The sequence below is a fragment of the Maylandia zebra genome, linkage group LG3, assembly GCF_041146795.1.
Source record: "Maylandia zebra isolate NMK-2024a linkage group LG3, Mzebra_GT3a, whole genome shotgun sequence".
Taxonomy (NCBI): Eukaryota; Metazoa; Chordata; class Actinopteri; order Cichliformes; family Cichlidae; genus Maylandia; species Maylandia zebra.
Window position 1 is genome coordinate 5,819,949 of NC_135169.1, and position 14,486 is coordinate 5,834,434.

Consider the following 14,486-nt stretch of genomic DNA (forward strand, 5'->3'; position numbering starts at 1 on the left):
AATCTTTTAAATATGGCATGCTTAGAGCAGATACCCACGGACTGCTGTATCAGGGTCATGCTAATCACGAGCCAATCAGCCACCTGATTTTCAGCACCTGGTTTACTGGAAGCTCACATCAAGAAACAATAGCAGAACAAGTGGTTTGTCGTGGATGCAATCTACATACTCAACTCTGCTGCTCAACCAATGAATAAAAATTTCATTATAAATGTGGCTCCATTTAAAGGGAAAGAAACAGGCTTTGCAGTAGTATAGGATTTATTATCAAAAAGCATTGTTACAACACACAAATAAACAAACACTAATTGAATCACTTTTGTGCTGCATGTTCTCTAAATGTTAAAAAAAATAAAACAACAACATCTGTTTGTACATCTCTTTAAAAAACAACAAAACAAAGAAAAACTCTGAAATGAGACAGAACTGTCTTTTATGCTGCTTACATATGTTAGCGATTGCCCTTCAAAAATAATTTGATTTAATGAATTAAATATTTATTTAAAATTTAACACACGTTGATAAACAAAAGAACTAAATAATGATCTGGAAGAAAAGGAGCACACTGAACTTTAACCATCATTAAATGTAACATCAGGGTTTCTCTGATACAATTAGAAGAATAATGTAATGAACTGAATTAAGAATGCTGAGAGTTTTTACTGCTCTGGACAGAAAATACTGATTTGAATATCGGTCATCTTTTCACTCAGGTGTTGCAGTGATTTGACTCCTGGTCAGTGCGAGCTCTACCACCTACACACTGCTATGACTCTGTCCCACATTTTCTAAACATAACACTTTTAAGCAATATCAATTATCGTATCTCATTAACAAAATCCTTTTCCACAGATTCTACAGCCTTCATTCCCTTGTGTGAATTTGTGTGAGCTTTCAATCCTGATTGATGAGGGAATCTTTTCCCACAAGTGCTGCAACTATATGGCTTCTCACCTGTGTGACACCTCATGTGACGCTTCATGTTAATCCATTGACTAAATTCTTTCCCACAGGTGATACAAGGGTAAGGTTTCTCACCTGTGTGAAGTTTGACATGTGTTTTCAGGTTGCTTGTACTCTTAAAAGTTTTTCCGCATGTCATACAAGGATATGGTTTCTCACTTGTATGAACCCTTCTGTGAGCATTCATTTTTGAGTTGGAAGCGAACACTTTCCCACAGGTGCTACAGGAATATGGCTTCTCACCTGTGTGAACTCTAAAATGTGTAGTCAGAAGGGATCTAAGGAGAAACGTTTTACCACAGATGCTACAAGAATATGGTTTCTCACCTGTGTGAACCCTTGTGTGAACAACCAATTTTGACTTGTAATTGAATACTTTCCCACAGGTGCTACACAAATAAGGCTTCTCACCTGTGTGAACTCTAACATGTGCGATCAGGCGTGATTTAAACTGAAAAGCTTTTCCACATATGTCACATTGTTCAGTCTTTTTTCTTGTCCCACTTTGACCCTGACTCTCTGACACAGCAGCCATTTTTACTCTCTTACTGTCACTTTTCTTTCTGCAAAGTCTCCTCTTCTTCAACTCTGCATTTTCAAGTAACCCCAAGTCCACATGGTGACTTTCTTCCTGATCTTGGCTCTCAGCAGAGCTGTGAGAGATTTGTTCACTGTTTGGTTCTGCTTCACTGTGGTCACTTTCCTCATAAGCAGGAGTCACCATGAAGATATCAGGCTCCAGCTTCACTCCCAGCTGCTCTCCCTTCTGACTGCTGCAGAGATCCTCCTGTTCCTCATTAATCTGTGGAGAGTCTGGGTCCTCCTGGTCTACACTGGAGCTCCTCACCTCGCTATAGATTGGCTGGTTTGCGAGTGGCTCCTCCTCCTCCGCCGCCTCCTCACAGACATGTGGTTGTTGGACGTCTAAAAAAAAGAAATGGAAATTTTTTTTTTCTCTAAAACAACAATCACCAGAGAAAATATATTTTGATCTGAACCATAAACAGGTCTCTACATAGTGAGAATTTGGCCCACTGAACTTTGCAGAACTGTTGTAATTCATTAATTAGAGGGTTTTCGAAAAACCGTCTTTTTACGGTCACGCCACAGCGAAATCTTCATTTTGTTTTTCTTAAGGTGAACTTGCTGGTATGTTTTGGATTATTATTCTGCTGCAGAATCCTAGTGCCCTTCAGTCTCTAATAAATGGTCGGATATAGGGCCGGGCCATATTATACCGTTCACGGTAATACCGGTACAATGTTAAGCAACGATAAGAAAACGCGATACAATATGGGTGAAACGCACATGCGCAGTGCCTTTGTTTTCATATGCACATGGCCGAAAAAGCATGGAGGCAACAGAGAATGAGAAGAGAAAAAGCGGATTGTTGAGTGAAATGGATGAACCAGAATTAGTTTGTAAAAATGGTGCCACTTCAGTGATGTGGAACTGGTTTGGTGTCCATCAGATACACAACAAAGCACTTTTTTCCCCCTGTAGAACATGCAAGCAGGCCGTCGTTATTGCCGTATAAGGCACCCGTAAATCTGGGTCTTAAACTCCGTCCACTTCAAGTCCCAAAGTCAAACGAACACTGCAGCATCCCTGAGAGTTAAAAACTGTCTAAATTCTTTCATCTTTAATAAAATCATCAGCATTGCTGCTTTACCAGGTGTAACTATGAAGTTTAACATCCAGGCATCCATGAAAACAGAATTTATTACACTTAACGGAGTTAGAAGCTAGCAGGAAGTTAGCGGAAGTTAGCTCGCTAGTTACCCAAGCATGATATACCGTGTTCTGACTGAGAGATTTCTGAAAAAATTCAAACGTACAGCTCTGCTATCACTTCCAACATAAATGAAGACAGGAAACTAAACAGCAGTGACGTTTGTAAGGTTACTGAAGTTGGGCTAGCTGGTATATAATGATGTGCTAAGTGATCGCTAGCGACACAGCTATGTTAGCATAACAAAACAATGAAGCTGGAGGATGAACGCTAACACTTTTCCACTCAACAAAAGTTAATGTGAAGGTTCCTGATGGTTAGAGACAAATACAATCACATGGCAGGATGCTGTAAACGGACCAAACTTCAGTCAGGAGAACAACTGAGATAATCCATCCACAATACGAGGTTAGTCATTAATATACTGCAGCAACATGGGAATAGAGCAGCTGTGATAGAATACAGCATTAATGAATCAATGGTATAGAAGTGGAGGAAGTAAGAAGAATGAGTTGAATAAAGTTTTATTTATCCGACTGCTTTATTTCGCTTAATGTGCCTTATAACCCCATGCACCTTATGGTCCAAAAAATACATATTTGACTTTTTTTATTTGGTACACTGCAGTTTAATGTAGCAAAACACCTCTTTTTAACTTCAGTGGATATTATACATGGTTATGCTCAGGATATGTCAGCCCATTTCTACTGGAAATGCCTTTTGGTTAAACTTTCAGCACTAGTAAAGTTGTGAAGTTGTATTTTGTGTCGCAGAAATTATATCGTCAGTTATATCGTTATCGCAAATTTTCAAATATATATTCTGATAAATATTTTTGGCCATATCGCCCTGCTCTAGTCGGATATTCTCCTTCAGGATGTTTTTGTAGACAGCAGAATTCATGATTCAATTTACCACAACAAGCCTTGCAGGTGTGAGGCAGCAAAAGCAAAAGCCCCAGACCACCAACACTGCCCTCGCCATATTTTACTGTGAAAATGATGTTCCTGTTCAGAATTGTTGTTACTTTTACACCAAATGTAAAGAGACACATGCCTCCAAAAAGTTTCCCTTTTGCCTCGTCAGTCCACGGAATATTTTCCCAATGTCTTGGAGATCATGGAGACTTTCCTTTGGCAAAACTGAGACAAGATTTTATGTTACTACATAGCAGTGGTTTTCACCTCGTAACTCTGCCATGGATGCCATTTTTGCCCAGTCTCTTATAGTGGAGTCATGAACTTTGACCTTAATTGAGGCAAGTGAGGCCTGGAGTTCTTTGGATGTTCTAGAGTATTTTGTGACCTCCTGGATGTGACCTCGGGAGTAATTTTGGTCATTCGGTCACTCCTGGGAAGGTTCACCATTGTTCCAAGTTTTCTCCATTTGTGCATCATTTGGCTCTCACTGTGTTTCAGTGGAGTCCCAAAGCCTTAGATGTGGCTTTGTAACCCTTTCAAGACTGATAGATGTCAATGACTTTGTTCTCATGTTTTTCTTTATATTGTGGAATGATGTGTTGGTTTTTGGGATCTCTTAGCCGGCTTCACTTTGTCAGAAAGGTTCTATTAAAGTGATTTCCTGACTCAGCCTGCAAAAAGGTGTGATTAATCAGTTAATTCGTTATTTAACAAGGGGGCAATTCCTTTTTCACACAGCACCAGGCAGGCTTGGATAACTTTTCTCCCTTGATAAATGAACTCATCGTTTACGAACTGCATTTTGCATTTACTCAGGTTATCTTTGTCTAATATTTAAATATGTTTGATGATCTGAAACATTTAAGTGCGACAAAATGTGCGACGAAAAGTCAATAATCTTTTGACTTTAGACTTGAAAAAATGTTCTACGACTTGCAACTTTGTTAAGTCTAATTGTTGAATGTTGTAATCGTAGTTCTTAAATTTGTAAAGTCTTAGTTCAAACTATAGGATCAAGACATTCCTTTGTCCCCCTCCCCAGCCTCTCGAGGTTCTGGGAGGAGGCTGTAGTGTTTTATCACAGACACATCCCTTGTAAAGACTCTGTTTGATGTTGCTTCCTGCTTTTATGATCCTTTTGGTGAGCAGGAGATCACACAAACGCACTCGCATCACTCACACACTCACACACAGTGCCTTGTCTTTGTAACCAAGGGGGGTTTTACATCAATACTAGAGACGGCATGATGCCACTTTTTTATGTCCGATGCCAATATCATAAATTTGGATATCTAACAATACCGATAGTTTATTTCACAATCAAACTGTTTGTTTTTTTTATACCTTGCTACATTTTGTATAAGTTATACTCAAGTTTAAAAAATAAACACTAAAGCTAATCTGTTATACATATATGCAAAAAATACCCTGCACCCAAAATATTTCATAGTTCAGCAATACTAATCAAGCTAATAAACTTAAAGGGAACCCCGACTATTGTGACAAGTTACTCTAAATATGTTACAAATTATCTCCAATAATTAAAAACATACTTGAGAATAACTACAATTTTTTTGTTATTCATTAAATCTTTGTTGTTTAAAACGATTTTGGAGCCGTGGGAGTGGCCATGTTTTTTTTAGCACACAATGCATTCTGGGATGATGACGTGTATTGGTTGTCGGCGGTGTAGGTGCTTTCGTTCAGCTAACCTGTTTTGTTAAGTGTAGCACCGGTATTAATTAACTTGCCTATTAGTGACCTTGTTACGGCTTGGTAGACCAGCACTTCCGGTCTTTAAGACTACGTTCACACTGCAGGCGAAACCGCATCAAATCCGATTTTTTTGACCCTATGCGACCCATATCCGATCATGCTATGACAGTGTGAACGGCGCAAATCCGATATTTTCAAATCCGATCTGGGTCACTTTCGTATGTGGTACTGAATCCGATACATATCCAATGTTTTAGAAAGCGACTGCTGTTTGAACAGTCAAGTCGCATTAAATCCGCCTTTTACGTCACCGACACAAGACTGAAGCCAATTATCAGCGCCAGAGAAGCGCCCGAGAAGACATCGCGAACGCTTCCTGGCCATCCAGTGTAGATGTCAGTGAAACTGTTGGGAAGACAACGTAAACATTTTATTTGTACTGTATAATCTGCAGATTCTGACAGAAATCTACAGCTATCCTTTGAAGTACCGCTCCTCTCTTAAACGACAATAAGGATCATTATTAGGTTATCTACATTATTATGTAAATAACAAAATAACTTAAAGCAAAAATTGGGAAACGTGAAGTCCGAATTCTTTATATTAAGGGCCATCAGTCAAACAATACTGTTTGCTCTGGGTCTAAACAGAGCGCGTTGTGTGTGACATCTTCTTTTGCGCATGCGGGCCGCTTTGAGCGTTCACACTAGAGAGCGTTTGCTGTCGCATTTTATATGTAGTGTGAACAAGCAGACAAAAAAATCGGATTTGATCAAAAAATCGGAATTGAGCATTAAGACCTGCAGTGTGAACGTAGCCTAAGTCTGACGTTATTAGCCATTTCTGAGTGGAAACTCCGCTGCAAAAATCAAATGATCACTGCAGCATTACTGAGAGTTGAAAAACTGTCTAAATTTGTTCATCTGTAATAAAATGATCAGTGTGACTGCTCTGCCAGGTTTAACAATTAAGTTTAACATCCAGGCATCCATGAAAACAGAATTTATGACATTTAACTGAGTTAGAAGGTAGCAGGGAGCTAGCTCACAAACTTCCATCTAAATATAATATACCATGTTCTGACTGAGAGATTTATGAAACAAATTAAAACGTACAGTTCTGCTATCACTTCCAACATAAATGATGACAGGAAAGTAAACAGCAGCGACATTTGTAGGGTTACTGAAGATTGGCTAGCTGGTATATAATGATGTGATACGTGATCGCTAGCGCGACAAGCTATGTTAGCATAACATGGTAAATGGCCTGTATTTGTATAGCGCTTTACTAGTCCCTAAGGACCCCAAAGCGCTTTACACATCCAGTCATCGACCCATCCACACACATTCACATACTGGTGATGGCAAGCTACATTGTAGCCACAGCCACCCTGGGGTGCACTGGAGGGTGAACACTAACAAATGGACTTTTTTTTCCCCATTCGATAAAAATTAATTTGAGGGTTCCCAATGGTTATAGGGACAAGTGCAATTGCATGACAGGATGCTATAAACAGACCAAACGTCAGTCAGGAGAACAGCAGAGATAATCCATCCACAATATGAGGTTAGTCATCAATATACTGCTGCATGGGTTTGGCTGCATCGTAAGTGTTTAAAAACACTTTAAAATGATTAGCGGTGATAAAAACCGAGAAGCCGACAGTGATCACTGACTGTTTTTAGGGGCTTGTTGAGATTAAACAGAACAAGATACAAAGCATTAAAACATGCTAAAAACACAACAGTCTTATTAAATGCAGAATACTTTGGGCCCGGAAGCACGATTCATCACGTTATTACTTAAAGACCGAATACACGGAGGCTATCAAGGGCTGCCCAAAGAACATCTGGATTAACATACGGCTTCAAAAAGTTTAGGTGCTTTACAACAAATGCTCAGTCGCCGTTGCCATTGAAAAGCAGTAGCCGCATACACACCAGTAGTTTTCCCTCACTCTCTCGTCCTCGTGTGATGGATTGTTTTCATCTTCATCAAAACTAAGTGCTGGTTAACTATTTTCTTCCTCTCTCTCGGTTGCTCTGGTCCAAACTGGAAAGGTTGAACAGAAGCCATTTCCAATGCGCCGCTAACTGTGAACTCGATGTGGTGCAACCGTATGACGTCACTACCCAGAGTGCATTGAGAAAAAAACATAACAATGGTGGGCTATTGGTAGAGCTGGGCGATAGAACGATAACGATATGTATCGCGATATAACTTTTTCTCGATAGAAAAATTACACTATTGCGATAGACCTCGCCGCTCTTGTCCTCTTAAAAAAAAGAAAAAAAAAAAAAGAACAGCCAATCCAAATTAAGTAGCGCAGAGCCGAACCAATCACAGCCTCAGCGTCACGTCACGTGACTTGTTACGTACAGCACAAGTGCCAAGCCGCACATGTGTATTTGTTTGGGAAGCAGCCAGCCACCGTACCGCCCGGGTAATGGAGGAAATGAGTGTGCCGACTAGAGAAACATCAACCGAGCGTGACCGAAGGTTACCGAAGAGAAAACAGATGATGGTTCCAACGCCGGAGAGATTGTCGAACGGAAGAGCCATAGAAGTTCCGTAGTGTGAAGGTATTTCGGCTATTTCAAGTCTGACAAAAAACAGAGTAGCGTGCACTGTAAATTGTGCCGAAAGCAAGTCTGGAAATACAATAAACTGGTGCATGCTCAGGCTACGTCCACACGTACCCGGGTATTTTTGAAATTCACTGAAAACAAAGATTTTTAAAAACTCCGGCCAGGGTGGATATTTTTGAAAACTCAGTTTTTGCATTTACGTGTGGACTAGAAAAACGGAGAAAACGCATTTTTTGACGTCACACTGTGCGCCACGTTATTGTGTCGGTGAAATGAATTTCTACAATACTGTTACTGTTAATTCTACTCTCTGCAGTGTTTAAATGCTTACATATACACACAGTTACTGTCCCTCCACACATACGACTCTGTTCTGCTTCTATGCCCCAGCTTTGTTTACTTTTTCCCACCGAGGCTTCTAGACTTCTGATTGGCCAACATTTCTGCACGGTTAGGAATCTAGCGCCACCTGCTAGCAGCGTTTTCCTTCATTTCTGCCTTTATGTGTGGACGGGATTATTTTTTAAAACGAAAACGGAAAATCTCCGTTTTCAAAAATACCCGTGTACGTGTGGACGTAGCCTCAGTCTCTGACTGGAAGCGCTAATTCGTCATTCGGCTTTTGTCAGACTAAAGTAACTGTTAAAACTGTTTGAAAAGCTCAGCTATACAACAAGGAGAGATTGAGAATTTCCTTTTAGTTCTCAGTTTATTTGATATTGACAAAAGTTAGTCAGTTTTGTCTGTTCTTCTGTAAAACAAACTAAGATTTATTTTTAGAATTAATATTTTGTTTCTAAGTGGAATTGACAATTTAGTCTGTTTTGTTTGTTCTATTTTGAAACTTAAACGCTTTAGCGGCTGCCTTTTGTGTAGTTTGCAATATTTGCCTTTATTTATCTGAAAAAGTCTCATGTTCCTTAAGTACATCTACCCTGTTGAACTTATTATGGGAAATAAATATTTAAATAAAAACAAGCTGCTGATTATTTCACATTTTACTTGTGAGCAACGGCACATTTAAATCTTACAAATATAGTTATTTCGCTGATATCGTGATAGATATCGTTATCGGCTGAAACAAAAAAGACATATCGTGATATGAAAAAAATCTTATATCGCCCAGCTCTATCTATTGGTAAATCGGTTTGATATAAAACGTGCTTAAAAAGAAATCATATGTGGTATTAAAAAACGGCAAATGTGTTATTGAAAGCACAGTACATATTTTAGTGCAATCACGTCTTAAAAGATCTCTAAAACCCTTTTAAACCTACACCATCCTTTCTATTCTGGTATTTTAAAGAGTACTTAGTGGAAATATTAAACAACCTAAGTAATGTCTGTGAAGGTTCTCAGTCATCCAGGTCATCGTAGTCAAAGGAGCTTGCAAAGAAAAGCGTCTGGACTTCTTTAAGTTGCTTGAAGACGTTTCACCTCTCATCCGAGAAGCTTCTTCAGTTCTAAGGTCAAATGGTGGGGAGTCCCAGATTTAAACCCAGTGGGAGTAACCCCCCACAGAGGGACAAAAGGACCCCCTGATGATCCTCTAATCGCCTGAGCCAAGGTGGGAAACTGGGCGTGGGACCCAATCAGCCAGAGTTTCGGGTGAGGTCAGATGGCCCAGGATGTGAGTGGGCTTTAAGGCGTCTGGGGAGGGAACTCAAAACTGGATTATAGATGGCAGAGAGCTGGTGTCGTAAACCCCCGCCTCTGTTCAAAGATGGTCGCTCACAGTGGACATAGATGCTTCTTTCACTCCTCTTTCAAACCATCTGTCCTCTCTGTCCAAAATGTGAACATTGGCATCCTCAAAAGAGTGTCCTTTATCCTTTAGATGCAGATGGACTGCTGAGTCTTGTCCTGTGGAGGTGGCTCTTCTGTGTAAACCCTAAGTAATAGGGTTGCCAACTCCCAGCCCCCCCCCCCCCAAAGAAAAAGGGGAACCACCCTCCTCCTCATGATGCTTAAACGACGTAATCGACTTTAATTTAATGCATGTGTAAAGCAAAAGGGAGTTTTCAGCTATGATCATCATTCATTGTGCACAAATGACTAGCAGAGTTTTGGCCAGTTTGGTCTTTTGCAAATGCAGAATAATTAACTGAAATAACTTAAAGTGCACATTTCTGCTCATTGTTCAGTTTATATATTTTTGTTTTTCAATCTTTATAACTTGCACATTGACACATAAAAAAAATGTACTGCAATGAATCTTTGTTTTGTACTTCACGAATGTCTACACTGTTTGTCTGCTTTTGAAAATTTTCATTGAATGTTTATTCTGTGAATTTATAGTTTAAAGAAGGACTGTTATTGCAGCCAAGTTTAATTGAGCTGTATAACGGAGGTGATATTTTATCATTACTCTGTGTATACTTTGTAAGTTCAGTTACACTTGTTTCATCGTGTGTCAAGATAAATACAGATTTTTAAAAGAACATATGGTCTGTTATTTACATTTAACATATATTTGCAACACTGTTTAAAAAAAGACTAAATAGGTCTTGAAATTCAAAGTTTCAGAGTTGAGGATAAAGATTTGAGACTTGCAAAATAATGACTTGTTCCCATCTCTGTTCCAAAGAAATATCATATCCTTCAATGATTTTGAAGGACAATGAACATCTCAATCAACTCTGTTACTGAAGCATCTTAATTGGTTTTAACAGAAACGTGATGCATTCATGCTGCTTATTAAAGTTCTGACCTTTATTTCTTCCTGTGAATCATCCCAGTTTTACAAACCTATTCTGTGCAGCTTTATATCGGGTTTCCAGGTGGTCGCCAGCAGTTTGAGCCACTCATCATCAGTTCTGACACCGTCCGCCTCCAGCTTCACTGCCAGCTGCTCTCCATCCGGACTGCTGCAGGGTTCCTCCTCCTGTCTCTCTTTCATCTGTGGAGGCTCTGGATCCTCCTGGAATTCTGAAGAGAGAAACAGAGGTGAAATTCTGAAACCACCAAGGTTAGTTTACCACCAAGCCTCAGTTAGTTTGTTTTTTTGATGCATGCAGGCAGCAAGCCGAGGAGATACCACGACACCCTCCCTATCTTGTTGTGACGCCTGATAAGCGGTAAATGGGCTGATTCTTATATAGCGCTACTCTCCAGGATCACTCAAAGAGCTGTATAAAATGTGCAAGATTTAAAGATTTTTGCCTTCTAGCTAACATTCACACACATTCATACTCTGATGGATGCATCGAAGATCAACTTGGTGTTAGTATCTTGCCCAAGAATATTTGGCAGACTGGGGGAGGCAAAAACCAACCTTCAGATCAGTAGATTTAAGTCATAGATCATCAAATTCAAATAATAATAAATGCTGAACTATGAAATATTTTAGGTGCAGGCTATTTTTTGCATACAGAATAGCTTTAGTGTTTTGGTTTTTAAAACTTGACTATGAACTTATAGAAAATGCAGCAAGATATTTATAAAAAAGCTTTGAGTATAAAATACACTATATCAGATTCATATCAGTATCTGACATAAAAACGTGCCATCTCTACTAAACAGTTTCCAACCACAGGAAATTTTAGTGTCTTCTTTTTTTATGTTTGAGATGCAATTTTTATATACACTGTAGGAAAATATATTATAATGCAAATTTGCACAAATTTTGCATCAAAATAAACTATTTCCAACAATGTAATTTAAATTCTAATCATCCCAGAAACTATACAGAAAGACATAAACTCAAACATGAACTTTAAGAACATCAGCAGATCTTTGTAAATGCCCTATAGGAAAAAAATAAATTTTCTGTGAAAGTCTAAGGAGCTTGCAAAGAAAAGCGTCTGGACTTCTTTAGGTTGCTTGAAGACATTTCACCTCTCATCTGAGAAGCTTCTTCAGTTCTAGTGTTAAATGGTGGAGAGTCCCAGATTTCCGAGAGGAACAAAGGACCCCCTGATGATCCTCCACCTAATCACATGAGTCAAGGCATGAAACTGGGTGTGGGTCACAATCAGCCAGAGTTTCGGGTGAGCTCATTGTGAAACCTGGCCCCACCTTATCATGCGAATTCCTGAGGTCAGATGGCCCAGGATGTGAGTGGGCGTTAAGGCGTCTGGGAAGGGATCTCAAAACTGGACTATAGATGGCAGACAGCTGGTGTTGTAAACCACCGCCTCTGTTCAAAGATGGTCGCTCACAGTGGACGTAAATGTTCATGTAGAAATTCATGCCCTCTCAATTAGCTCAAGATTTAAAAAAAAGGCTAAGTTTGGACACATCTTCTTGTTTAGTCTAAGGAGCTCGGAAAGAAAAGCGTCTGGACTTCTTTAAGTTGTTTGAAGAGGTTTCACCTCTCATCCGAGAAGCTTCTTCAGTTCTAGTGTCAAATAGTGGGGAGTCTCAGATTTAAACAAACAGGGACTGGTGATCCTCTACCTAATCACATGAGTCAAGGTGTGAAAATGTGTGTGTGGGTCACAATCAGCCAAGGGCTGTATCCCAATTCAGGTTCTGCAGCCTTAAAGTACGCAGCCTCAACGATCCTCAAGGGCCGCGTACTCAAAGACCGCTAAGGCCAGAAGTGCGAGGCTTGTAAAATGGGACGGTCTAGCCTCCGTTGCGCTGCCCAGGTTGCCTAGCAACCATGATACTAACAGCTGGAAACGTTTCATACAGCTTTGTTTAACAGAAATGAAGGAGAAAATCTTTTGTTCATTTGTTTTTGTTTCTACATGAGCTTTGATCATTCTCTGTAAGATTAAGCTCAGCTATTGAACGGCGTATATTTTAAAGTACAGGCTTTAAAACCAAGTTAGTACAAACGTCACTAATGTCACATAACTTTGCCGACATGTGGCCAACAGTAATGTTTAATGTTCTTCGTTATTAAACATTTGCACATAAATAAGTGACATAATATTCAGTATTTACTTAAAGTTTACTCTTCTTTTTTTTTGGCAAAATTATCCACACCCACCGCCGCGCATTGTGGGATATGTTGGGCCACGAAGTCTACACCGCCACGTCCTTAAAATTCAGGGAAATGAAGGACGCATTTCAAGCAGCCTTTGAATTGGGACAGCCTTCGTCGCGTCGCTGTGACGTAATCGCCCTTAAAATGCGGCCTTTAAGGCTGCAGACCCTGAATACAGCCAAGGTTTTGTGTGTGTTCATTGTCAAACCTGGCCCCACCGTATCATATGATTTCCTGAGATCAGATGGCCTAGGATGTGAGTGGGCGTTAAGGCGTCTGGGAAGGGATCTCAAAACTGGATTATAAATGGCAGAGAGTTGGTGTCGTAAACCCCCGTCTCTGTTCAAAGATGGTCGCTCACAGTGGACATAGATGCTTCTTTCACTCCTCTTTCAAACCATCTGTCCTCTCTGTCCAAAATGTGAACATTGGCATCCTCAAAAGAGTGACCTTTATCCTTTAGATGCAGATGGACTGCTGAGTCTTGTCCTGTGGAGGTGGCTCTTCTTCTTCACGGGACTAGACTCTATGTTTTGCTTTTTATACTATACTTACTATGTTTACCAAAATATGAGGAAATCAGGGGCAGCTCAAGACTTAAAAACCTGAACTACATGCTGGCCTTAAACTCGCTGCTTTATCAGCATCAAGGCGTTTATTTCTTTTCAGGGTTTTACTCCTGCTAAACAATAATCTCACAGATGAACTCAAACTGCACTGATTGTTTCAGTACGACTGTGAAAGACAGCCAAACACACCTGACTGCAGTCTTTAGCTGATGCCCAGTGTCTGATATTTTACACAAATTAGAGTCCGAAATTAAATTAATCACCAAGGTAACAGCTTTCTGCTCCCAGCTAACATCAGAGAAATCCCGGAGACGCTGACGAGCTTTCATGTCTTCATCAACAGAGAGGAACCTGAGCTCAGCACACGTGTCCGTACCTGAGCCGTGTGAGTGTGTGTCGGGTCTCCGGCTGATATCCAGCAGTCTGCGCTGACGCTGGATCTCCTCCTCATACTGGACGATGGTTTTCTGAACCTCGCAGAAGATTTGTTGGCAAACAGCAGCCAGCCTCTCCTGTATGAACTCTCTCAGAGACTCAGCTGAACACATGGCTGCTTCAGCTGCTGCGGGTCGATAGAAGCGACAGCAACGCTGTGTTATTGGTGTTTGATCGACAGGAACAGGAGCGATACTTTACTGTGTCTCTGAGCTCAGCCCGCTTAATCAAACCGGGACCAATGTCTGCGCAAGCGCAGCTCCTATCCCTGCTCTGCTGTGGTTTGCCGTGCGCGGTCACGTGACTCCCTGCAAACCGCCCCAGATCTTACGGAGTCCTGAGAGGGACAAAAGAGAAAAACGGATTCTCAAACTGATACACACACGCTACCGTGACAATGACACGCTGTCACATTTTATAATTCTCCTCTAATGCCTGTGTTATTTGTGATGTTACTGAAACCATCGTCTTAAAAAAGGTGATTGTCACAAGAAGTTTATAACATTGTGGAAAATGTTGTTATTGCGATATTGTTGTGTACAGCTGGGTATTAAAAGTTTAACCAGACTTCAATAATAGTACTGTAAGTGCTAAAAACCTGTATGTTGGGCATTTTTGTGACATTGA

The 14,486-nt window shown here is 40.3% G+C and overlaps 1 protein-coding gene across 1 annotated transcript; it reads right to left on the reverse strand.

Moving 5' to 3' along the window:
- Positions 1–222: 222 nt before the first annotated feature.
- On the reverse strand, positions 223–14,172 carry LOC101465456 (uncharacterized). The gene is made up of 3 exons (XM_014411537.3): positions 13,801–14,172; positions 10,668–10,847; positions 223–1,887 (listed from the first exon to the last, which is right to left on the reverse strand). Exons 1-3 carry the CDS (start codon positions 13,970–13,972, stop codon positions 818–820), a joined length of 1,422 nt encoding a protein of 473 aa, XP_014267023.3. The 5' UTR covers positions 13,973–14,172; the 3' UTR covers positions 223–817.
- Between the last annotated feature and the right edge of the window lie 314 nt (positions 14,173–14,486).

Coding starts and splice junctions, on each gene's coding strand:
- LOC101465456 (XM_014411537.3), bottom strand. CDS start 13,972: ATGTGTTCAGCTGAGTCTCTGAGAGAGTTCATACAGGAGAGGCTGGCT. Junction 10,848..13,800: donor CACACACTCACACGGCTCAG/GTACGGACACGT, acceptor TTCTCTCTTCAG/AATTCCAGGAGGATCCAGAG. Junction 1,888..10,667: donor TATAAAGCTGCACAGAATAG/GTTTGTAAAACT, acceptor TCTTTTTTTTAG/ACGTCCAACAACCACATGTC.